Source organism: Marmota monax, unplaced genomic scaffold, assembly GCF_021218885.2.
Source record: "Marmota monax isolate L192 unplaced genomic scaffold, Marmota_monax_Labrador192_F-V1.1 WCK01_AAM20220418_F8-fsc00011, whole genome shotgun sequence".
Classification (NCBI taxonomy): domain Eukaryota; kingdom Metazoa; phylum Chordata; class Mammalia; order Rodentia; family Sciuridae; genus Marmota; species Marmota monax.
The window spans coordinates 23,398,101-23,424,695 of record NW_026693082.1 but is presented as its reverse complement, the minus strand read 5'-3'; the positions used below and the strand labels follow the sequence as shown (position 1 = coordinate 23,424,695).

The 26,595-nt window shown below is 39.3% G+C and overlaps 1 protein-coding gene across 8 annotated transcripts in view; it reads right to left on the bottom strand.

The window, feature by feature from the left end:
* Positions 1-26,595, bottom strand: part of Enox1 (ecto-NOX disulfide-thiol exchanger 1) — a 542,803-nt gene that overhangs the window by 220,168 nt on the left and 296,040 nt on the right. The window contains exon 1 of one of the 8 annotated variants that reach the window (XM_046454321.2): positions 24,737-24,940. The exons of 6 other annotated variants lie outside the window; for them this stretch is intronic. In XM_046454321.2, the coding sequence (XP_046310277.1) occupies positions 24,737-24,794 (58 nt within the window). In that variant the 5' untranslated portion in view covers positions 24,795-24,940. Of the gene's footprint in view, positions 1-24,736; positions 24,941-26,595 lie in introns of those variants that run through there. One more of the 8 variants, XM_046454320.2, reaches the window with a different exon arrangement.

Here is a 26,595-nt window from a genome sequence, read left to right as displayed (position 1 = left end):
TCAAGGAAGGAGAAAGAGAAGGAAGAGGAGGAGAGGAGGAGGTATAGTAGAAGAGATGGGAGAGCAGCAGCAGGTCTCTCTTTGAACTCATGCAATCAAACCACACCCATGTAAGTAAACTAACACAGGTAGAAGAGTTAAACCAATTACCTTTTGACACAAGAAAAATACTAGTCAACATGACATGCCCAAGTATAGAGAAATGGCAGAAATAAATTTTCCACCAGGAAACCTTTACTTTTGAAAAAGGCTACACTTTATATCTCTAGATTAAACGAATAATAAAACATTCTGACTACTTCAGATTTTCTAGAAAGGGCAATATTATAGATGAAAAGTGTTTATGAACTGTGTGATTCAACTTATTACTCTCATTACTGGATGCCAATCAATTAGTCAGTGAACCAGTAAAGAGAGTAACATCACTGGTCAACCAAAGCCTAGATCCACCCAAGTAAAGCTTTCTGACCCCTGGGATATAGGACACCAGAATCACAGAGCATCAAGGCTTGAAGAACTTGATGAAACCTGGGCCTCATCAATTCCAGCTCCTCCCCAGATATTGAAGACTCCAAAAATGTTTCTGGTAGGTAACTGTCCAGCCTCAGCCATGGTGCAGAGCTGTGGCCACCCACTGTTTCAAACAGCTGTAAGAGTTCCAGAGCTCTTCTTTCACCTTACCAGGAGAAGAGAAAATCTAAATGTGAATTTTGTCCCAAATGCTACTTTTGCATTGATTCATGACCTTGAGAAAGTGGCTCTTCTACCCCCTGAAGAGGGTTTCTAAGGCTCAAGTACCATTTAAATAAGTCACAGACAAATTTGTGGAAGTAAATAAGAACATACTTTTACTGCTAATTGTTTTCTGAGTTTTGCACTTTCTCTGTTCTCTTCATGCTAACATTCAGAAAATTCTACAGAGTGGACAAACTGAAGGTTGCAATGAAATAAAGGCTTTACCTAAAGCAAAAATCTGTGGATTGCTAATAAAGAAGAAAGACCTGGGAATGAATCCTTTAGAGAATGGGGTAGCATCTCTGGAACAATACTGCAAGTAGATTCCATGTTCCAAAGGCCCAAGCATCAAGGGAGGTGAACTCAAATCAAAGAATAAGTCTTTAATGCATGTGCAGTATAGAAAGGCAATACTGCTCACATATTGGTCTTTTAGGCCACACTGATGTGGAGAAAGCAATTTCTGTAAACATTATTATCTTCGTATATAAAGTAAACCAGACAACACATCAGTCTATATTTGTGCTGTTTTGTGCTGTTTTCATTATGTACTCACTTTACACCCTGACCCAACCATGGAAAACATATTAAGCTACAAAGTAAGACATTTTAATTGTCATAGGTAATAACTAACTCCTAAATAGCTGAAAATTCTGGTAAATGAGTTATCTATTTTCCAAAAAGCCCTTTAGTCTATGGAAATCTACCTGCAGTAAAATCCAGATCAGGTCCTCACCAGCCTGAACCAGTGGCTCATCCTGTTTAACATTTCTTTTAGTAGAGTCACAAAGAACATGTTAGTTACTCTTTAAGCTAATGTGCTCTTAATGATGCCATTGCCACCCAATGAATAAAGCATTAGCCCTGTAGTCATGATGCCCCAGAACTTATTGCCTCAGCAGGATGCTACCACCCTGCAATGTGTTGCCCTGGGCCAGACACCCGACTTTCCCTTTTTCCAAATGACTACTTACAGTCCTCATTTTGCTCTATAACCATGGAGTAAGGACAGTGGAGCCTCACCTCCCTGGGATGTCCGTGTTTACTCCTCTGGGCCTCAAAAACTATGTGTTTTTTAATGGAGGTGAACCAGAAGGCTTGGTGAGTAGCTAAGGAAGGCCTGGGGCAGGAGAGCCTGGTGCAAATGCATGTGCAGTTGGACATCCAACTGGAAGTTTCTAGTTTAACAAAGAACATTCTGGTCCATTGGTTAGGGTTAGCAAGATTCAAATGGAGTTGTTTGGAGGGAAAGAAGATCCTCATGGCCCATAGGTATTCAGATCTCCAAAGGCATGAAAAAGTGCTTCTGGCCTCCAAGAACATATGTGACTCAGAAGACAATACAAAGACTGTCCAGAATTCCTATGGACAAAATCTTATTGTCTGATTGTCAGATGTGAATGCATTTTAAATGCTTGACATGATACAGACCAAGGCCTCCAGAAGTAAAGCTGCCACTGTCCACATAGGTTTGAAGGCACTCTTTCTCCTCCTGCCCGCTGCCTGAGAAATACACAATGTCCCACTTCCCCCCCATCTGCCAAACTCAGCTCAAGGTCAAGTGCTACCCCAACGCACTCATAGATTACTTAAATGTGTCATGGAAGGTGGAGGTAGGAGCAGACCAACACTAAACTTAAGAAACACAAAGATGAGAGAAAAACATCTGATCCACAGTACTGAATATAATTTCATGTTAGCTTAGAGTAATCATATTTATTTATGGTTTTATTATTTATATAAAAGAAGTTATGCTGAATGTGCTTTGTGGGAATTACAGTATATTGTTACTGCTACCACAGTTTATTATTTTCACAGCTAGATGGCTTAAACCCAACCTAAACAAATGCTTTAAAAGAATTCCCACTAGCATTATCACATTTTTTTTCTTTTCTAGTTTTACTGCATAAGATCTTCTGCTCTTCAAGTCCTCTGATATCCTTATTCTTGAGCAATTCTAAATATTATGGTTTATTTTACAGTAATGCTTATTGTAAAATAATGACTTCAGAAAACAACCAGCAACTAGTGGTGGTTACACAGTGCAGTGTCTGAAGTGGCGGCAATTGGGAACTGCAGTGGCTGTGAACTACAAATATTCACCAGGCCTTGACTGTTATGGCAACTACAATAATGATTTTGTTACTTTGTACAATGAAGTAGACAAGTGCTTGTTTACTTTTCCAGCATATCAAGTTGATACCGCCTCCTCACAGAGTTCTTTTTTTTTTTAATTAATCTATTTTTTTTATTGTTGGTTGTTCAAAACATTACATAGTTCTTGATATAACATCTTTCATACTTTGCTTCAAGTGGGTTATGAAATCCCATTTTTAGCTCCTATACAGATTGCAGAATCACATCAATTACACAGAGTTCTACTAACAGGTAAAAACAAAGTAAATGTAACAGCAAGATACATGGTTAACATAAAACAAAATATACCAGGAGAGCTGGGATTGTGCCTCAGTGGTACAGTACTTGCTTAAGAAGTATGAGGCACTGGGTTCAATTCTCAGCATTGCATATAAATAAATGAATAAAATAAAGATCCATCAACATCTAAAAACATTTTTTTTAAAAAAATACACCAGGATTCCAGGCTTCCCACCACTATCTGCTGCCACCAAACCCCACTGCAATTGGGGTCACTGTCTTCATTCAAACACACCCAGACTCTTGCTGCCATTCTTAACTACCAGCTAATTCAACTGTCCTTTTCTCTGGAGGTGATATTTGCCCAGAAATGCAATGACATAATTCTCTTCAATCTGAGAATTAATATCAATGTACATTAGGGAGAAGGGAGATAATACCAAGAAATTTTTACTTTGAGCTAATATATGTAATGAGTTCAAACAAGCTAAAATCTATAAAGTAAAAGGGGAATATCATTCCTTTATCCCCCGACTCATTCTCTAGTTAGCCATACTCTCCAGAGATACCCACCAGGAATATAGCTTACTACCTAATAGCACCTGGAGTAAGCAGCTCATATATTGATCTCACAGAGGGGGGGGGGGAACTCTATGAGATATATTTGTAACTTTGTAAAAAAGAAAAAAGTTTCAGAAAGTTAAGAAGTGGATCATTTCCTCAAGGTTGTTACAGATTTGGGAAAATGATGTTTCCTCCAACAAAGAGTCTGGCTAGTAAGTACCTAAGGGTTTTACTGGCTCTAAAGATGGAGGAGCCTGGGGTAAAGGGTTACTTCCATCCCCCAGGAATGAATTCACTCAATGGATCTTTGTTAAACACTTACTGTATGTAGGTCACTGTGCTTGATACTACAAATGGAATTGTGAGCAACACATAGATTATGTCATCAAAGGTATCTACAGCAATACAGCCAGAGAAATGAACAAATCAAAAAGCATTAGCAGACTTTGGCTTGCTATAGTGTGGCAAGCCAGATACTCTCAGGAACGTGCCTGTTGCCAGACCAAAAAACCCTAACTGAATTCTGTGCAAAACTATTTATTCATTTATTCCTTGCCTTCCCTCCTACTCAGTAGCCTGAAACCAGAAGGATGGGCCAGGAGAAGTAGGGAAAATGAAGCCAGGGTTACTGGGAGGGAAAAAAATGCCACCATCTGCTGGGAGAGAACCTGTGGGTCTCAGGGCCCATGGGAATCCATCCCTGAAGTTTGACTGTATGTCTACATGGCCCTCACCCAGTCAGCCTTCTTGGACCTTCTATTCTAGTCATAGAAGCAGCCACGGAAAGAACCTGAGCAAACCAGCAGAAATCACTGCGGCAAATTAACTCTAGAACCATGCTTTCTTGAGAAGCACATTTTTCTTAAAGTCAGGGTAATACTTGTGTCTTTGGAGGAAAAGAAGGAGAACAAACACATAATTGTCTGCTTGCATTGATGTGTAGCCCAAAGTGGGCTTAATTTTGTCCAAATATGTATAAGGAGGATAAGTCAGTGGTTTGAGCTGAATGCTTGATACAAAGGAGGTGGAAGCATCACCACCATCAGTAATTGCCCAGAACTGTTCTCTCTGGGCTGAGGTTGGTAAAGCCAGGAGACTATTATTTTTCCTTAACTCATTCCCATCCACCAGAACCCCTTTCCTTCCTACTTCTCTTCCTGTGCAGTGTCATCAACAGCAGCTATGTCATTGCACTGGCATCCAGCTACAAGGCAGGGGCCTGGAATTCACTTCTCCTTTTAAGCTGCACCATGAACAAGTGTTAAAAAGCAAGGAAGGCTAGGTTCTGTGGCATTCATGGGAAATTAGAAAACCCAAGTTTCTGATTTCTCCAAGGGACCACCAACATCTTCAAGGTTCAGGAAGCACTAGAGTCAGGGTTGATTATCATGTGACAAGCTTGAATTAAAAGCCCCCGTGCTTGCTAGGATCACTGTCCACTGTGAAGCCACATTTCTGTTCTCAGCAAAGGTGAACTTAGGCCCTGAGAGCTGATCAGGGGACATGGTTCTCTCTACTCTCCTATGAAGTATGCAAAGAAGTTTGGTGGCACACTTTGCATACCAGAGGAGGGCTTCTGTCATAGGCTCTCTGTGGGCTCATTCCAGAGCTTTTTCACTAAATTCTTTTAATCCTCACATCAACAGTCATGGGAGGGACAATGCCTGGTGTAAGGGGTTGAAAGAAATGAGCTATTACTCGTTAAACTGCCAGATACTTTGATATTTAAAATCCATGTCCCTTTAGGAGGCCCCTCACAGAGAAATACTGTTTATGACAACCTCAGAAAACCCACCAAAGGCAGTTTCCTCAGCACATCTCCACCACAACTGTTTCCCATGGAAGGTACACATTCCTGCCTGTTTTTTCTGCAGAGACTGTGGTTTAATCCATTGTTAGTACATGTGAGTACAGAACAATGAATTAGGTGGTTTGAGCCTGTTTGTGGCAGGGGTTTGGTAGCACTATCACTGTTTTAGTTTATAAGCTTCTATGTCCAAGAGATCACATGGGGGACAGACTCAGAATCTTTCATCTTAGACTTCAGACCAACAGACAGCCATGGCAGGGCCCTTTCACAATGTCATTTGCCATTAGATTGCATACAGGGGAACCAAGGAGATGAGCAGGTCATGTGAGGAAGGGTAACAAATTAAAGAGAAAATGTGAATTAATATAAAAAATGTGATGCAGAATAAAATGGAGGTTATAGTTGTATCCTTCCAATCAGAGTTGTATTGAGCTGAAATTGCTTCTGAATTTGCAAGTTCCTTGCTGAGCTAAATTGCAAAAATAGGTTTATATGAGGAGAAAAGGTTATTTCTGAAATATATTAAACATAGTAGAATTGCTTCAAGTTTATATATGAAGTCCAGAAGAGTATATTTTCTCCATTCCATGTGATCACAGTTTTATTATACGGAGCTACAGTCTTATTTTATGTAATCCACTGCTTTTCTTTTCTATTTTCAGTACTGGGGATTGAACCTGGGGTACTTTGCCACTGAGCTACAACCCAGTTCTTTTTATTTTTTATTTTGAGACAGTCTTTCTTGTTAAGTTGCTGAGAGTCTCATTAAGTTGCTAAGGCTGGTCCTGAAATTGCAACCTTCCTGCCTCAGCCTCCTTCATAGCTGGGATTATAGGCATGTGCCACTGGGCCTAGCCATCTATCACTTTTCTCGTGTGGTCATGTGTTGCTTAACAACGGGGATACTTTCTGAGAAATGTATTGTTAATGCAATGTCATCACATGAAAATCATAGAGTAGACTTCAGGAACCTAGATGGTGTATGTCAATCACTCAATAGGGCTTCATAAAGGAATCAAGAAATACTTGAGAAAAATAGATGCATGAGGCTGCTGCCCACATACAGGGTAGACTGTTTTACAGTAAACTTTTTTTTTTTTTAATTTAACCACCAGAAGAAGTATACTCTAGGATAAAAATATGTGTACTGTACAAAGCTGTGTTGCTATACTTTTATATAACTAGTTTGTTCACACTAACATCACCACAGCAAATTTATAATGTCTTGTGCTATGACATCACTAGGTGATACAAATTTTTAAGCTCCATTAAAATCATATGGAAACATCCTTGTATATGTTGTTGGCTGAAATGCTGTTAAGTGTATATGACCATACTTGTTTATTCTTGATACAAATCAATAAAAGCATATAAATTATAAGGAAGAGGGTCTCAAAGTGAAGTCTAACCAAGGCATTTAATTCAATGGCATTGCTTGTCTTGTCTACTGCAGCAAATGGCATGAACAGTGTTAAAAGAGGTGTTACTCAGGTCTGACTAATGTGGGTAGAGAGGCAGCAGAACCAGGACAACAGCCTACACTTCAGTTTCTTCCCTTTACCTGAAACAAAACAAAATGACCAGTCTTCTACTAGTTAATAACACATTTAAAAGTTGATGAGAGAAGGAAATAATTAGCAATAACAATATATAGAGGACCCGGTGGCACAACCCTGTAATCCCAGCAACTCTAGAGGTTGAAGCAGAAGGATTGCAAATTCAAGGCTAGCTTTGGCAAGTTCAAGGCCAGTCTGGGTGACTTAGTGAGACCCTGTTTCAAAATGAAAAATAAAAAAGGGCTGAGGATTTAGCTCAGTGGTAAAGAGCCCCTGGGTTCAATTACCAGTACACCCTTAGTCCTGCCCCCCGCCCCCCCCAAAAAGATGTGAAGGATAATGCAGGTTGTTGCCCCTGTTCATTTATCTATGTATACTGAAACAAAATTGGGAAAACTGCAGTATATTAATTCTGTGGGTCTTTCTATTTAAATTCATAATTTATTTATTTCCCTTCCTCCTCCTCCTCTTCTCTATTTAAACTTATAATTTCTTTTATTTCCCATCCCTCTCTTCTTCTCCTTTTTTGTTTTATTGTTACTGTTATTCTTCAGAGATCAACTTTCTAGATATGGGTGCTTAAAATTTTTGATCAGGATTGATAATGTGAAAAGAGCTGGGGATAAAAGATACCAGTAATTATGTGATATATTCACAAATCTTATGAATTTTTAATGAGGGAACTGCTGCCAGCAGGGAACTATGTCTACAATTAGATTTGAAATGAGGTTTTCTTTGTGGACACTCTTACAATAAGTGGAGTGTGGGGAGATTTCATATTCAGTAAATGATACCAAATGCAAAACACTACTACGCAATAGAAAACAAAAGGAAATTGTTGATTGTTCATAGCTCTTTTCTCGTCTCCTAGATTTACAGAAGTGTGGCAGCTTTTAAAATTGTATTCCATTTTATTTAAATGCCACACATATACCAGAGCATTCAATAGTACAGAAAGTCATTTTCAGTCATGACCCAAAGCTGTCCTTTCATCCTGTAAGGGAGAAGTTTTTATTTGTTTTAGACTGTAAAAATGACTTCTAAATGTAGACCTTTGTGGAGAAAGATATGAAACTTCTCCATCTGCAAACTAAGGTTATCTCAAATGACTATAAAAAGAATTTAATAGTAGAGAAAAGAAAAGAAAATAGAGTGGGGTGATGTGTACTTAATTCGCATTTTGAGGATAAAGCCTAACTCTTGTCTTCAGATGGCTTCAGTATCCAGCTTCACAGAAACATACATAAACAGCTTCCCCCCATTCTTAGGTGATCTCTAAGACCTTTCAGAATGCGGCTCCTGGCTACCTCCGCCACCTCTTTTCCTATGGCTTCTTCTTCTCATGGAGCACAGGGCTTGTTCCTGGAGCTTGAGCCTGCCAATCATTGTGTTCACTTGGTAACTGTACTGTGGCCCCTCTAGACACCTGCATGACACCCCCACTGCCTCACCTTAACCCTGCTCTGCTGAGATGTCTTCCTACAGAGGACCCCTACTTAACATGGCAACTTCTGTTACCTTCTGTGCTTTCACTACTCTTATTTTTCTCTCTTGGATTTCTCAGTATCTAAGGTTATACTACATAGCTATTTCTTTGAAATGTTAGTTTTCCAAGAGGAAAGACTTATTTTTAAACACTTTTTAAATGTTTTCCCTGCTAAATCACCATCAGCCAAAACAGTGCCTAGTACTTGGTATGTACACAAACCCTGCCTCCCCCACACACTCAAATTCATTGACTAATAACTACAAATGAATATGTGTATATACACACACACATGGTATTAATCCTACCTTTGTATTTTCTGTATTCCTGATGCTCTGACATTTGGGGCCTTGCAGCAACTGGAGGCACTTCCTTTCCCAGGGCCAACCCTTTGCTGCAGACAGTAAAACAACCTCAACCTCCTGAGAGGGCATTCTTCAAGCGCAAACCAGCCATCCCAGAGCCCCTGCACCACCTTCACTGTGCTGAGCCACTACCTCTGCCCTGACCACCCCAGGACCAAGAAGGCACCCAACAACTAGAGACAGCCCTTACCACAGAGCTTGCTTAAATTACTGGAACCAGCCAATCCTAAGCCTATCTTCTCTCCTGCAGAAACCACAATAAAGGCCCTTGCCTAAAGATTCCTCCCACTTCCTCTCCTTTGGGATGGATCCCATGCTTCCCCATGTCTAGTCACACTTCCTTGTGTGGCATGGTGTGCCCCTCCCCTCTTGGGAACTGTGAGAAACACACTGTCTTCTCTGTGGCAGTCTCCTGATCTGTTGGTCTCACCATCCCTAAATAATAATAGCATGATAATGAAAAAGACATTTTAAAATGCAAACACACAAATATGCTGGATGACTCAGGCAAATGAATTTCACTGCATCATCAAGGAAAATGATATATAATCATCATTAGGAGTTCCAGCTTCCCTGGACTCACAAGAAACAAAATGACTGTGATAGTCTAAGGATCTGTATATAATTCAGCCTTCATCTCAGGTCTGAAATTAATTTATGGATTGTTTTTGTGGTTATTATTGTGACTTCTACTTTGATCCTCAACCCTCAAGCATTTTTAAAAAAATTATAATACTATTAACTCAAGGGAGCAGCCCTGTCTTATTCCTTCTGCCAGATAGATGTAATTAACACTCTACACCTAATACCAATAAATTATCATTAAAATACATACACTCTATGGACTTCAGATGATGATATAACGAATGAACACTTCTGGTGAAAGATGTTGATGGGGCAGGGTCCATGCGTGGATGGGAGGTATAAGGAAAATTTCTGTACCTCTTGCTTAATATTGCTAGGAACTTAAAACTGCAATTAAAAATAAGGTCACTTAAAAAAACACATCTAGCCGTTTATTGAATCTTAAGAAAATAATAAATCCTGCCCACAATTTCCTAAATTATAGCTAGCTCTAAAGGTAATGAGGACACATTTCTACAACTTGGAGCACCCAGTGAATTTTTCAACACATAACACATTTGTTCTCTTTTTCATTCCAAAAGATAGAGTTCATGTTGTTCCATGGCCTATTGGTCAGATGCCTTGCTGTTCTCTGTTGGAACACACCTCCAGCAGGGCTAAGACAGGGTCTGATGGGGCCTGGCAGCTAAGAAACTGATCTTGGGAAACTGACCTTTAATATACTCTCAGAAGTAAGCCCAGAGGAATGTGCTGGGTGGTTACCCATTACTTGTACTAGGTAAGGACAAAGGCCTGAGGCTGGAGTCTTAGCACAGCAGGAATGGGTGAGAAAGATATAAAGATGTCTGCAAGAATGGTCTGCAAGGGTGCTTCTAGAATGAACTGGAGGAATCACAACCCATTCAGTTGCTGACCTTGGCAGAGGAGCCTTCACTGGGATTTGATAGCCCATGCAGCTGTCGCCATGCAGTCAGATCCAGCCCTCCTAACTGACATCATGGAGCTGTTGCCAACCTGGTCACCCCTCTAATAGAAATGCCTGTTCAGGGTATTAGTAACAATAAGATAATAATTTCTCAGGAGAATTCAGAGAGGGCTTAGATCTGTGCTCATATACTTTGAAAATGTGCTGTTCAGATAGATGCAAGGATTGAGAATTTACAGCAAAGGATGGAGGAGCTCTCCCTCTGGTCCTTTAGCTTTTGCCTTCTGACTGGTAGTGTACATCAGCCTCCTACCCACCACTGCCCACAGCAGCTCTCTAGGGAGCTTTGCTCTTCCTTCTCTGTCCACGCCTCCTTCCTTTCAGGTCAACATCAAGACTCATCTCCTCTAGGGCACCTTACAAGACTAGCTCTTGTTCCCCCAAGCTCCAGAAGTCCCCAGGGGGCTTAATGTGGAATCCCAAACCATTGTTTTCATTTCTAATAGTTAGATTAGCTTTGAGCCATGAGAAATTGAAGTTTCTGAGGATTTAAAAAAGGGTCAAACGCTGGGATATATTTCAACCAAATACATGTTAGGAAGAAGTATATTAGAAGAAAACTCTAGGATTTTGGTGATATTACTACTTAGGGTGAGAATGAGTATTGAGTGGTAAATAAAAAAATAAGTAAATGGTGTGAGACAGCAAGAGTTATGAAGCTTCTATCTACCACCAAATCACTGAACAACTGCGTTCTGAAAAGCAGTGTTTTATAGGGTCCCTTAACATTTCCTCTTTTTTTGTGTGCACAATCTTTTTTTTTCCCCTTTTGGATATCTATTTGTGTTTTTCTTCAATTAGTTTTCTAGATGTTTAGAGGCCAGGGGCAATTTGAAACTAGAAACCTCTTCACATAATATCCTGTGCCCAGCAGAAAAGAGTCATGACAAGGATTTGTCTGGTCACTGGTGATGATGATATCTCACCAGGAAATACTATTTGCTTTCCTCCATGGTCATTCTAAAATGAAACAGATGTGCCATGCAATGGAGCATGCTGTTGTAGCCTGGAATTCTATGACCTGGAGCAATGTGAACCAGAAGACTCTGTGGCACTGTCCGCTGGGAACCCACCTCACCACTGTAAAGTGTTTAGGGGTAATGTGGTCTGTGGGGCCGAACATAGGTTGGCCATCTGGACTCATTCTATTTTGCAGCATAATGTGCATGGTCCCCTCTAGTTCTTGCCCTCAACCGACAAAGCCATCAACAGGGTGAGAAAAAAAAGAGGCCTCAGGGAGCCAGCTCCTCCTCTCAACTTCTTTTGGAACCTATACTTTCTGCTTAGCCACTGAACACTGTCACCAGCTATTATGATTTATATAAGGTGTGTCTCCAAAAGCTCATATGTGAGACAGTGCAATAAGTTTAGAGGTTGAAATGATTGGGTTATGAGAATTTTAACCTGATTAGTGCATTAATCCCCTGATAAGGATTAACTGGGTGGTAACTATAGGCAGAGAGGGTATGGCTGGAAGAGATGGGTCACTGGGACATGTCTTTGGGGTATATATTTTGTCCCTGGTGAGCCAGAGTAGACTCTCTCTACTTCCTGAGGGCTTGTCCTGAGCTGCTTTCTTCCTCCACATTCTTCCATCTTGATATTCTACCTCACCTTGGGCCCAGAGTCCAAGGGAGCCGACTATCTCTGGACTGAAACCTCTGAAACCATGATCCCCACAAAAAACTCTTTCTCCTCTAAAATTGTTCTTGTCAGTTCTTTTGGTCACAATAGCGAAAAGGCTGCCTAAAATACCAGCATTAGGTTCTTTTAAATAAGAACCTTTAAAAATGATGCCTGAGACTTTGGAAATGTATAGGGATAATTATGACTGAAGTGCTTCAAAAATAAAACTAATGGTACTTGTACCACCTACATATTTCATTTCTGCTTTAAAAACATAAAGTGTTCATGGGCTGTTGGGATTTTGAAACTTTGATCATATATGCTTTTTTTATATGGTGGTTAAGAAGCAAAATTCTGCTACTAACCCAGTCTCTACTTCCACTCATAAAACAGTGGGTCTCCTGACAACTGAAGGGACCAGCAATGGATGCTGAAACAAACAGAGGAGTCGAGAGAAATATTTATCATAGAAGTTAGAGTGGTTAAGGGAGAGGAAAGATGTTACTTCAGTCTGAGGTATCAGGAGACATTACAAGCTGCAGAATACAGGCTGAGTGTCACAGGATAAAAAAGTCCCCGCCAGGAAGAGTGGGGGAGAGTGGGCAGGTAGCTCAAGCAGGGAGTGGGACACAAGTATGTGAAATGGGAGTGTCAGAGGAGGCTGCTAAGGGGTAGAAATGCTTCTCTGCTATCTTAACATTTCAGTGAAGTTATGTAGATTATATTGGTGTCTGTATGTACATAATGATAATGGTAGAAAATGGTAGTTTTATTCTTTAAAACGCTGCTTTGAGAAAATGTCAAGGGATTTAAATTCGAGCTTCCTAAGTACAATGTTTTCCCACATAAAGATGCTGGTTTATCAACTAGAAAACCAAAGTGAGCCTCTTTATAAAAGATAGCCTGAAAAGATTAGGAAAGCCTTGACAATATAAACATGCACTTACCAACTCGTGAAATACTAAAACTAGGGTTTACTGTTCAAAGCACAAGGAGAGCATTTTAGTAGAAACAAAATAAAATACATTTTTATAGCACAGAGAAGAATCTTAGAATTCATTAACCAAGAGACCAAAACAACACACAAGATATTGTATATTTTAAGAGAGCTTTAAATAAAGTCATGGAGAACAGATTTACAATGTTTTAATTAAACCAGGGTAGGAAGGGCAAGAGTCTGTTCACAACCTCTGATGACAAGGAAGAACTATATAACAGCTTTCATATTGAGTAGCTGCAAAAACAGCCAATAACAGAAGAAACAGGACAGAGCTCTTAGAAGAATCTTATGATACAACCTAGAGTCCACAATAACCAGGACAGAGAACATAAACTAATCAGATCCATACTACCGATGAATGGAAAACATTTTTAAAAGTTCAGAAAAATATAAGTGTGATATAAATACATAACTAACAGTTCTAATAAGCATTAAGAGAAATTCAGAAAATTAATAGTTTGCTTATATGAATAGTCATACCCCCAGCGAAAGGAAAGGAGACGACACTACAGAAATGTCTGCCTTTACAAGCACTTCTCTGATGAATTCTGATTCTAAAAGGATACACAATAAGTGGAAATGCAGATACAAGAGGCAAGACAATCACAAATATATGAGGAAAATCCTTTAGTATGTTAGTTTGACAGGCTTAAATCCAGAAAGACTAGGATCACATATATCGAAACAAATAACAAAGGTAGTACATAGAACATAATTTAAAATATCTGAAAAGGAAGAACAGGAAAAAGTTCTTTGGGGGAAAGCCATTAACAATGAATAGCAAAGATGTCAGAATTGTTTGTTTCATTTTGTGTTGTTCCTTGGAGGCAAAATCATCCATAAACTTGGAGGGATAGAATTAAAAAATGTTGTGGAATTTCAGCTGAGGTGGTGGTAGAAGTCGGGATGGGGAGACCCTAGAGTCAGCATCATATATTCTCAGAATGAGCCAGAATAAGCCCCCATCCTGAGACAAACATGATTTGATGCTAGGGCTGATGTTTCCCAATTTCCTCTCAAAAACCTGAGATGGTAGCAAGTTTACCAGGATCCTATCATTTGAACTTGAGAACTTGGGACAGCTTTGAAAACTGTTTACAATGGCACTAGAATTTCAAAGAGCTGGTGCTTGTTTTAGAATGACAATGATTGGAGAAAAAGATACAGGATGCAAGTGATCTTCATATATAAGAAGGAAAGCAGATACAAAGGATAGACTACATCAGTTAAGTAAGGATCCAAAGAGTAGAATGAAGGCTGATAGATAAGGGTTCCATACTGTTCTTTCATTCCTTTTCTCATCTATTCATTTAGTCAATGCCTATACTGTGCAACTCATTTTAAGTTCTAGGCAAACAAGAAGAAGGGAGGCCCAGATAGCTAGGTCACTATACAGGCAGGTACTTAGATAAGTGGGTAAATTAATTAAAACACAGGTTAATAGAAACAATGCAGAGGAAAACCAATTAACTCTGCCAGTGACGGTGATTTTAGATTTTCTTGAAGGATGAATAAAGGTGAAAGTTGGTGGGAAGGGAAACTGCAAAAGAATAAAAAGGTGTTTTAGGCATTGATAATACTATAACCAAAAGCACTTAGGTGGGAAAAGTATGTGGCACAGTTAAGAAAGCGAATATTCTTGTTTGGCTGAAGTTTGTGGGACAAATGGTGAAATGGTAAGGACTGACACTGGAAATATAAGCCAGGCTAAGAAGTTTGATTCCCACAGGCAATGTGGACCGAATAGAGTATTTTAAATTGGGAGTGACAAGATGAAATTTGGAATTTAGAATGATAATTTTTACTGTGAAGTGGAGGGGATCCCTACAGGGAGAGAAGTTCTAGGAGGGTTCATCTTTGTGGAGATAATTACTGGACACCAGGCAAGATGAAGCAGTGGCAGTGGAGGAGAGAGGCAGTGTCTTTGAGGGAGATTTCTGGAAGAGGTGGGCTTGCTGAGCAAATGGAAGGTGGAGGTGACCGGGAGTGAGTTGCAAGCATAACAGTGCCAACTAGGTGATGCCTGTGTTAATGAATGTGACACAACTGAGAGCTACTATTCTGCATGATTATTATGCACTAACTGAAAAAGAAACAATGAAAAATAGAGTAAACAACAACAAAAGAAATGCAAAAATTATTCTCAGGATTCTTGCCCAGGGGACTTAGGAGGATAAAAACGGACTGTTGAAGGCATGAGAATAGTTAAAAGATTAGAGTAGTTCAAGGGGGAAAATGTGAGCTTTCTGTAGAGCAATTAAGTGCTTTGATACTGAACTTATATAACCAACACGAGCACATGTGTCCCCCAGTGGCTACTGGCTTCTCTCTGTAGCCACACAGCTGGCCTGTGTGCTTGGCACACAGTGGTTCTCAACCTTTGATGATCACTGGAATAACTCAGTAAGTTTTAACAAACACATATGCCTGGTCTCCACCCCAGGGAGCTTTTGCTTTAGTGGGTCTCATGTGGGGCACAAGCATTTTTAAAAACAGTTCTAAGAGAGGTTCTAATGTGCATCAAAATTTGACAGCCCCTACGATATAGTAAATAATTGTTCCATAAATTAATTAAAAGAAAGGAAAGGGGAGAAGGCTGCTTAAAGCGTACAATGATAAAGCTGTTGGACTTTCTATGCTCAACAGTGTACTCTGGGGCAGAAAGTTTGAAATTGGCCTTTTAGGCCCCCAAACTTCAGGGTCCACAGATGCCTTGAGGCAACATTTCTAGTTTCAACTCTTGCAGACAGAGCACTGCCTGAGAGATCACTGGTTTGACGTGATGCATCTTTTCTCAGTTTTTTTTACATTTTGATGCTATGCTGTCTTATACCAACTAGTCCTTTAAATTCCTACTTTTTGTGCTCTTGTAAGTACATATTTTTCTCCATTTACTTTTTTCTCAATATTTATTTCTCTTACTAGACTGAAGTCTCATGCAGATAGGCATTTACTCACCATTTTGTATTTAGCATTGATCCAGCAAAGCACAGGTATTTTATGAATATGTGGACCAGATTTTCCTTGTGAAAAACTTTAGCCTCCATTCCATCACTTTTAATAAGTTTATAGACCTCTTCATGAGTGTATCTGAGATGCAGAAATGGGGCTCAGAAATAATAGAAATGTATACAACAACAGACAAGAAATTTTTAGAGGTTTGAGCTGTAGTTTTTTTTTAACCCTGAGGAAACTTTTTGGCCCATGAAACTTTCGATGGTATATAAGATAGTCCTTACATCAAAATATTAAATTGAAAATGTGGACTAGATAGCTAAAGGTGAAATAGTTACAGGTGTTTAACCTGAGAAACATAATTTAAACCCTATTGCTATCCCTCGTGTAGATCTAAGAAACCTCAGTCTTGGAGCTTGATGGATCTGGGATATTCCTATTATTTGTCTAATGACCAAGTTTAACAATTTGATATAGAACAACTGAATGAATGAAAAGGTGAACTAGTGGGAAATCCAAAGTACATACCAGTTAAGTAATGAAAGAAGTGGAAACAGGTGACTAACTTTGAGAGCCAGAAATGTTAATAATCTCTGTATTAACTGTGACTATAAATGTGGCTTTATTGTGGTTGGAAAAGTTAAATATTTGCTGCCAGTGCTTATTAGAATATTTTACTAACTCATGAATTTTTTTAGACATTTTACTGTCCTGAAATGAACATGAGCCTATTCATTTATAAAGTTATAAAAATCGGAATTGTACTTCACCTAAAATTTGCCCAATACTACTTATTATCTGCTACCATATTCATTTATGTATTTCATCTAATTCTCACAAAAACTATACTGTATCAGGACACTAAAGATTAGCACAACAATATATACCTAAAACTAAGAATAGGTGTTAATTATAATGAAAATCACTGAAGTATCATTTTATCCAGGTGAAAATGCCTATTTTATTTACAAACGCACTTTTTTTTTAACTTTTATTTTATTTATTTATTTTTTTACTTTTATTTGGTGTAGGGATCAAACCAGTGCCTCATGCATCTTAGGCAAATGCTCTACCACTGAGCCACAAACCCAGCCCCTACAAAAGCACTTTTCATGTAAATATTAAATATGAACCTCAATTATCACAATGATAGAATACTATGTTCTGACTAATAACTAAGAAGAAATTATTGTTTCAAGTGATGTTATTAAACAGATGTCAAAAGTGGCAATAAGATCACAATGAAATGAAGTGCCTTTGGATACAATATACCAAAGTTATATAACTTTGTGATATATTATATCATTATATAATATCAATTCAATCTAGAGAGAATATCGGACAAACCCAAATCAAAGACATTTCACAAAATAACCAGTAGTACAAACCCAAATCAAAGACATTTCACAAAATAACCAGTAGTACACTTCAAAAATGCCATAGTCACGAAAGACAAAGACAGATTGAAGAATGGTGTTACTGCTTTCTGCTAATTCTGATATATTCGGATCATCATTCTGAAGATCAGTGGTCATTACAAAGTCCTGGATTTTTAAATGTAGAGTGCTTGCCTCGCACCTTATGAGGCACTGGGTTCGATCTTTCACACCATATAAAAATAAATAAATAAAACAAAGGCATACTGTCCATCTACAACTACCAAAAAGAAAAAGAATTGGGAATGATTTCGTGTCGCATCCAGGATATTCAGTAAATTCTATGAGGTAAGCTTGTTAATATATCATTTTCAATTCCCACTAGCCATTATAATCACTAAAAGATTCCCTCTAAAGTAATACTCCAGTTATATGAAAATTAGATCACGCTAAGGTAAATTTACATATGTCATTTCTTACTAGGGCTGTATATTTTTCTTAATCAGCACCTTAACTTGAATTATGAGAATTATCACAGTTACTTCCACATTTCCAAACAAGAAAGATGACAAAAGTAAGGAAAAGAGAAAGGGAACAAGGAGGAAGGAAATGGAACTACTTTGAAACACACTGACTAATCCTGGCTGACTACCACAGGCTTCAGGCTAGCAGGGAGCATCCTGGTTTGAGTAGATTTAAATTTTTAAACCATGGAACAGGTCAGATGCAGCTTTTTTACCTGGAGGCCTTGCTCCAGAACCTTCCTGCCTCAGGGCAGACTGCAGGTCTGCTGGTCATGGTTACCTTTAGGTACGTGTAATCTTCAGTCAACTACTTGGCTCTGCAGGTTGTGATCCCAAGGACAAGCAATAAAATTTGGAGGAGCTCTTATAATAAGGTGGAGGTGTTCTCCTTAGGTATTTGTTGGCATGAGAAGAGACCCAGCCAATAAAAATATTTTTAAGGTTGAGGTAAAAAGGGGTATATCTGTTTAAAATAAGTTTCTAATAAATAAAGATCAGCTTTAGTACTTAATTAAAATTGGATGGAGGCATACATGTTGGTTCAAATGTGTTGTTCCTGATACAAATGCTCAGACACGAGAAAGATCTCCTGGGAAATTAAAAGGCCTGTATGAGGGGAGAATTGAACAGACCAGAGACCAGAGCATCGGCACACAGAGCTAAAATAAGCGTAGATGCACTGAGTTTGACTGATTCTCAAGCTCTTCCCAGATCTCAGATTAGCTGGGTATTACTGCAGGCAGGTCTCAGCTGTCCATTAAAATGAGAACACATTTTAAAAGCTGCATTTGAATTTTAAAGGTACTCAACATTTCTAGTATTGTTTACCAAAAAAGGTCAACACTGGAGTGTTTTATTTATGAGAGGCAGAACCTCAGTCTAACAGCACTAGGCTTACCACGTGACATATGCTGAGGATGTGTTAAATTCGTAGTTCCAGAGCCAAGAATATTATTTTTCAACTCAGTGAATGCATTATTAAAAGAACTCTGCTGTGCTCACCACCAGAAGATAGGGCAGTGGTGACTCTGAATTCTGAAGTAAGGGGACACTAACCTACTGACTCACTGCCTGTAAACTCTAATGACCATGTCCCCAAACCCATATGCTACTCCATACCTCTCTCCTAATCTCTTTTGGTCAACCTAGGAAAAAAAGAAAAATAAAAACATTTAAATAAAATGCATATAAATCTTCAGTTTCAGACGTAAAATTTGGGATCCTTTGGACAATAAGTGTTTTGCTGAGATGTATGCTTAGTGTCCTTTCCTGGATCTGGACAAGCATTCATATCAACCCCAGTTGTTCTTACAAATCAAGAATACAGAGTACTGATTCCTTCAAATAAGATTTGTGTTAAAATCATTAAATGTCCATGCAAGTGATTTTTTATTAACTGAACCAGAAATAATACATACCCATTTTATGAAAGTGAAGGGAATTATTAACTTTAGTAAGCCAAGAATATCTGTAATATAAATACTTTGTACACAACCAGAGATATGAAAAATTGTGCTTTATATGTGTAATATGAATTGTAATGCATTTTGTTGTCATATATAACAAACTAGAATAAAAATATTTTTTTAAAATGAGAATCACAATTTTAAAAAATCTTCTTAGGAATAAATCCAGAGTTTTAAATATACTGTGGACAACACAAAACTAATGCCAAGAGAATACAGAAACGCTTTAATCATTTATACTCTATTCTATGAAAGGCAAATCTTCTGATAACTCCAGAAATTTTTCTTTTTTATATAAGTGTTCTTTGTTTGGAAAAAATGTTCAGCTTTTAAGCAACTCCCTTAGTGCATCTTACTACATAATTTGATTTATAGATGTTAAGATTTGCATATGACTTTTCCATATACTTCTCTTGCATAAAGCAAAGTAAATTTGTGACAAAAAACTAAGTATGGAAAATAAACAAATGACCAGAATCCCCAAATGCCTGAAAGTATATGCCTAGTTTTATCTAATACTTTCATTTAAAAATAAGAATATAAAAATTTTAAGTCTTAAGGATATTTCTGAAGACTATGACTTTTAAATCACACTTTACATGATATACCTTCTGAAAACTCAGAATCTTAATATTAAAAGAGCTGGTGCTGACATAGTTTGATTCAATTCCATAAATATGTACAGAACTCCCAGGGCACAGTGTCCACTATGCTCCACAGAGATGATACAAGATTGATTAGGCACTATCCACTGTCCCTCTTGTCCACAGATGGGCTGTCAGGACAGACATGTGTATAACTTGGTTGTGATATACTGGAGATCAATGTTATACTCTAGTCAGATAAATAAGATCCTTTGGCAGACCAGGATAAAGATTGAGGATTCTGGAAGAGGACATGGGCACAGGGAGGGTAATGGCTCAGCCAAGGAGGTAACATCTGAGCAGAGCCTTCAAAGATGAATGAGATTAGACCAGACAGAGGAGAGGTATTCCAAGTAGAGAAAACAATCAGCTGGCACATGCCAACTTCTTCACATTAGACTTTTTTTTTTAAGTGTTTTCTTTCAAAAAGTTTAAGTTGGTAATGTTGAACAAAAGAAAAAGTCTCCAGATGGTTCCTTCCTGACTTGCTGTTCTTCTCCCAAGGGCTCAGGAAGTTTGGGGAAATGCATGTAGTAAGTGGAGGAGAGGACTTGACCTTTGTAGACACAGAGCAAGTGAGAATGCTGCGATACTGAAATGCAGAGGGGCAGCAGCACAGTGGCCCGGGAGAGAGGAGCACTGCGGCTGCACAGAGGCATGGAGAGGAAAAGCCCATGGCAACCACATCTTTTTCCAGTCTGCTTAAAACACAAGTTACATTAGTCTTCTTATTAAAGAGCAGCTGCTTTACAAAGAAGTCTGCAAAGGGCAATCAGCTACAGTTCTGCAATGGCTGTGCTCTGTGCTGGGACCTGCCAGCAGAAGGGAGGACAGAGGGAGCCCCATCCTTCTCTTCAGCTCTTTAATCACTAGTATAGTAAGAGGAGACGAAGGTTGGCTGCAGATTGCATGTTTGTGGTGTGTTCCTCTTCTGCCATGGTGGGGGGTGAAAGGGCAGCCAGGTCTCCTGAAGGGAGGAAGGACAGCTGGGAAACCCCTTGCCTTCTGTCTAGGTGAAAAATGGGGGAGACAGGACTAGAAGCCCCTGGGTTCTAATGCTCTGTGAAGGGGCTGGGGTACAGGTGCAGAGCTTAGGAAAAGGACAAGACTTTCAGCTGCTTTGCAGTGCCTAGGAGCTAACCAGTCTGGAGTTAAAAACCTAAGGGAAATTTAGGTTAACTAGAAATTTCTATTTTGCTTATTTCCATTTAATAAAATAAAATTCATTCATTCATACTGGTAGTTAAAAATGAGTGTGTTCTTAAGAGACAGATAAAAATAATCTGGGTTATATTCATTGTTTACTTCTGTTGGAGTCATCTGCATGTAGACCTGAGTTGTGGGAGGAATGCATTTAGGAGAGCATGCCTTAGAGATTTAACTCTTGCATTATTTTCCATACTAAAGAAGATGGCCCCTTAGTCACCTGCACCTCTTCTCTGGGGGTATGGGCCTGAGGCAGGGGTAGGGACTGAGTGCCCTGGGCTCAGGATACGTGAGCCCTGATTTGGTCTGGGGTCTGCTACGCCCTCACTACATCAATTTGTGCTGTTCACAGTTTTCTCATGTAAAAATGGAAGAAGAGGGTTTGAGATTAGACATTTTTCATGGCTGCTTCCTGCTGCAATGCTCTCTGATTCCACAGAACAATATTATGTCCTATGGAAACGTTTTCCTCCTCCTAGGTTTTGTATGTGTAGTTTTTTAGAGCTACTGTTATAACAAAATGCCCCATCTAGTGTCAGAACAGGGAACATGGTCCAGGAGTGCAGAGCGAGGAATGGCGCTTAGAAGGATGGCGGCTTTGGGGCTCAGAATGGTGGCTGGCATAAATGCAGCCCACTGGGTCTTTGCTATACCCCACTGACCGCACTTGGATAAGTGGAGCATGTTTTAAAAGACTGTGTTTTACAACTTTTATGTGTGATGTACTATACCAGCACAGCAGGACTTTTTTTTAATCAAGGTTGTACCACATAATCTTTCTTATCATTTTTATTGATATCCGTCACCATGAACACAATTGAGCCTCCTGGAGATGGGCATGGCTGTCAGAGGGCAGCAACTTCCTTAGAAGAGATTCTGGGTGACCAGGCACCATAGCCATGGAGCATTTCACTGAGCCTCTGGGAGTTGAGCAGGGTTTTAATCATGTCACTCTCTCTTTCTCATCACCTTTTTCTCAAATGCGCCCACAAGGGCAATGTCTCTGGTTTAACACTGACCGCACACTCAGAGAACTTTCCAGGTTTTATGTCATCCTGGCCCTCTTCTCACTCACTGCAGTCCCAGAAGTGAAGGGACCAAGGGGGAAACATTTGTAAATACTGGGACAACACAGGTATCACTGAAGCAAATGATCATCTTCCTCCTTCAGCATTTGTCCTATGCTTTTTTTTTTCTTTTCATTAACTGCCAGGGCAATTTAATTAAAATTTTTTATATTGCCATATAAAAATCACCTCATTTTGGAACCTGCATTCCTCTTGAAACCCAGGCCAGCTCAGTGGATATTTGTGGAGTGTCTACTGTGTGCCAGACACTGTCTTAATGATGTCTGGGCTGAAAGAACAAAATGAGCCCCAACTCAGAAGCTCTCCATCATGCTGCCAGCCTTGCTCAGAGCCGTGTGGCCTAGATTACCTGAAGCATGTGCTGCTTGTGACTGGAGATCTCAGTGGCTAGGGATCTTCTGTTTTCTGTCCTTCCACTTGAGTCTCCTGTTGGTTAAACCCCTCCCCACAGCTCCTTATCTTTGAGAATGCTTCAAGACTATGGGGGTTCTAACAACTCACCTGCTTGCTAACCTGCATTGATCTTCTTTAACTGGTTGCCTCTGTGACCTCCATTACTAGTCCTCCTTCTAGGCAATCACAGAACTCTACTATTTACTAGTACCATCCAATGTCACTATAGGTTTTGCAGGCCAGTGTCATCTGCCTTTACTATGACTCCACATCCCTAGGTCAGCTTGGTTCTCATATATCCCAAAGTTCCCTTAACTCCTACATCCCACAGTCCCATGTTCCTGCTCCACAATCTTCATGCCCTCAGGTAGAGTGATGGTCTCCTCTCACTCCTCCTGGTCAAACCCCAATCTCAATTCAGGTCTGGCAGCTGAGATAATCATGAGTGCAACTATTATATAACACAAGGAAAATGTTGAGAGATACAATTGGATACTATAAGCTTCTTCAAGATAGAGAAACCATTCAGTTCTAACAAAGCTATGAGATTGTTTGCTACGGAATTCTTGAGGCAGTAGAGCCTGGGAGTCTATCCCAGGGGTATGAACCACAACAGGATGTACGTTCCCACCCACCCCAACCTCTCTTCATTCTCCTTCTGCTGGCAACCTCTAGACTTTTTGAGTTTGGCAGGATGTGAGAGACCCTTGTAGATAGCTAATCATTCATACATAAAAGCAGGAATCTGGTCTGGCATCCCTGGTGTTTGTATACATGTGCATAAAACAGAGAGATATATAGATCCTTAAATGTGTTGCATCAAAGCTGCCATCACAACTCTAAGAATGTAAGGCTGTTAGTGAAGGGTGTAAGACTAGATGTTTAGAATATTTATTTATTTATTTTAGTAGTGGGAGCTATTAGAGATGTATGGAACACGAAGATCAATCAAGGATCTATGATTTTTCAAAGTACTATATTAAAATGTGGGTAATATACAAAATCTTAAAGCACCTCTCTAAAATAGTCATAGCAATCAATCAATGTTTTTAATTAAGCTGAAATCCATACACAGATGTAGAAATGCTTAGTCCCAGCTGTGGTTCCTGACAGTCATCCTCAGAGATAAATTTCCACAATAGGTGTTTCAATTAAGACAGTAATATTTGTCAAAAGGTAAACCGTAAACATATAGCCCCTTGAAACACTATTGAACAAGTGTAATTTATGCTGTAGTTGGTGCACCGCATTTTAGTACTGCTTTGATTTTATCAGCATTTGTCAATTAATCAACGTGAACCTTGTAAAACATGTTCTCTTATTAGTGAGAACAGGCAATTGCTTGCAGACTTTGAAGGAAAGGTCATTTAATAAGTTGCTAATTGTTCAAAGATAGATTTAAATTAAAAAAAAAAGGTATACTCATTATTACTGTACCCAAACAGGATACTGTATATGTTTAACTTGGCCAATTTAAATATGGTCAATGGTTTCTTTTTTTTATTTTTTACTAAACAGCAGAGAAAGATTAAGACATAAATTAATCTAACTTTGGGGTTTTAAATTTTATTTTAAGAGCCTCTTATTGTCATTTTTGCCAGTTTAGAGTTATGAGCCTCAAGGCTATGATTATAAACTTACGAACTATATTTCATCGGCAAAAAGTGAGGAGAAAAAGAGAAACAAACAAGAAATGGAGCAGCACAAAAGGACTATGCAGTGACAATATTCTATTTTTTGTATTTGCCTCAATTCATTCTTCATTTCTCCAGATGAGATGTCAACTCCCCACTTCTGACTGCTAGTTCATTTTCAGGTCAGTGAGTGAGAAAGAAGCTGCTGTGTCAAGGCCCCTCTTTGGGTAATCAGTGCATCAGCGCACTTGTCAACTCTCCTGGCAATCAAGAAAGCATCTGAACTCAAGAGTCACATCACCACCAGCAAGCATTCTGCAGCCAACTAAGGTATGCAACTGGGTTTAAGATGTGCAACATACCTTGGAGAACAATTTCTACAGTGGTGTCTGCAGGGCTGAATCGAGAAATCCGTACCATCTTACAAGACTCACAGGAACTTAGGATGAGATGGCTTGTCCTAAGGCATTTGTTAGAGTAGGAATTTTGCAAAGAGTTTACAGAGACAGTTTGTTGAATGGTGACAAGTCTTACCAGATCCCGACTCAACAAACTGCTTTGCTGCAGAGCCCCTTTTATAAGAGTTAGGAGGCCCAGGTTGCTCTCTGCCTGCTCAAACTGGCTCATCTCTCCATCCCATTCCATTCTGTTCTCAGTTCCAAATAAGTCACTATTTCAGGCACATTTCCCTAAGCAGATGCAAACACCCTTTTCCAGTGCCAGACTCCCTTGGGCAAATTAGGTTTCTTGGAAAAGGGTCAAGGAGCAGTCAGACACCTACTAGAAACAAGCTTGTAGTTTCAGGTGATGTTGTCATTCATGTAGACTACAACAACTCAAATTTTAGACACTGGTTGGGAAATAATGCTGAATATGATAGGAGTAGGTATGAGGAACAAAATCCTGATATCGGCAGCCAAAGTTTCCTTTCATTGTCATAATACATGGACTTATTTTTTTATGGGCACTAACCTGATGGTAATAAGAGAATGGAAAATTTCCTTTTTAATATTTCTAATTCAAAACTGCTAAACAAATTTTAATTTCTTAGTACAATTACCATAAAAGAACTTTTTATATACATATATAAGGAGAAAACCATCCTACCTAACAAACATGGAGTGTTTCTGAAATAGATACTCCTTATATTTCTGTTGTTGTTGTTGAATCAATCATAAGGAGAAAGTCTATTTTATGTTCTTTTAATATTTGCCTGTATTAACCTCAGCCTTGTTCGATTTCTTCCACATATTCAGATTCTCTCCAAAACAGAATGGTAAATGCAAATGGGGGAAGGAAAGCTGCTTGGTGATACCAAGCTGCAGGTAATACCTGCTTCCTGGCAGGAGTTGTTTCTATCTAAAACATACATACCATGTTAAGAAGCCAGAGGGAAAAATGAATGGATGTGGATGGCAGGTTTTCATTTGTTTTTCTGACATCTAAGAATACTGTAAATAAGTTCATGTGCTTCAATTCAAACAGTTCCGTTATCTTGGAGGTCTTAATCATTTGTAATAGCAGTTTCTGAAGTGTTCAAAGTGTGTGCTTAAGGAGTATTATTGGCATTCAACATAGTCATAGTACATTAAGCAGATTTACAGCCTAAAACGTGGTTATCCTTGATCATCTTCATTTAAAACTAAGTTTAGGCTGATGGGGTAGCTTAGCATTCTCCTAGTGTTTCAGCCTGTTAGTTTTGCTTTACCAGAACATCTGGCTCTGCTGGGCTCCTTCACACTGTTCCAAATGAACCTACAATTCACAAGATGAAGTGGGGGCAGAGGAGGACGGCAAGGAAAATGCAAGTAAGAAGTGTAGAAGGGCAGCCTTTTTAAAAATATGCCTGGGGCTTCTGGGGTTGTTACCCATGGTTCCCAAGAGTTGGGGGGGCACATCATGTCATTTGGGTCCACATGGGGAGGTACCAGGGTTGGTCAGGAGGCAGACAGAGTAGGGGGAAAATGTGGACAAATGCCTTCACTGTGGTTTCCCTGGGAAAGAATGGGTGACGCAGGTAACCAGGCTTAGGATTGGCTAGTTGGAATAATTTCAGCAGGTCCTGAGAGTGGTTCCTAGTTATCCAGTACCTGGCTTTGGTGACCTAGGTCAAGAAGATAGTGCTCCAGACCACAGGGGGCTAACACAAAGAGGCATGTGGGATACCACCAGGATTGGCTGGTTTGAATACCTATGGCCAGCTCAAAGGCAAGATGTTTGC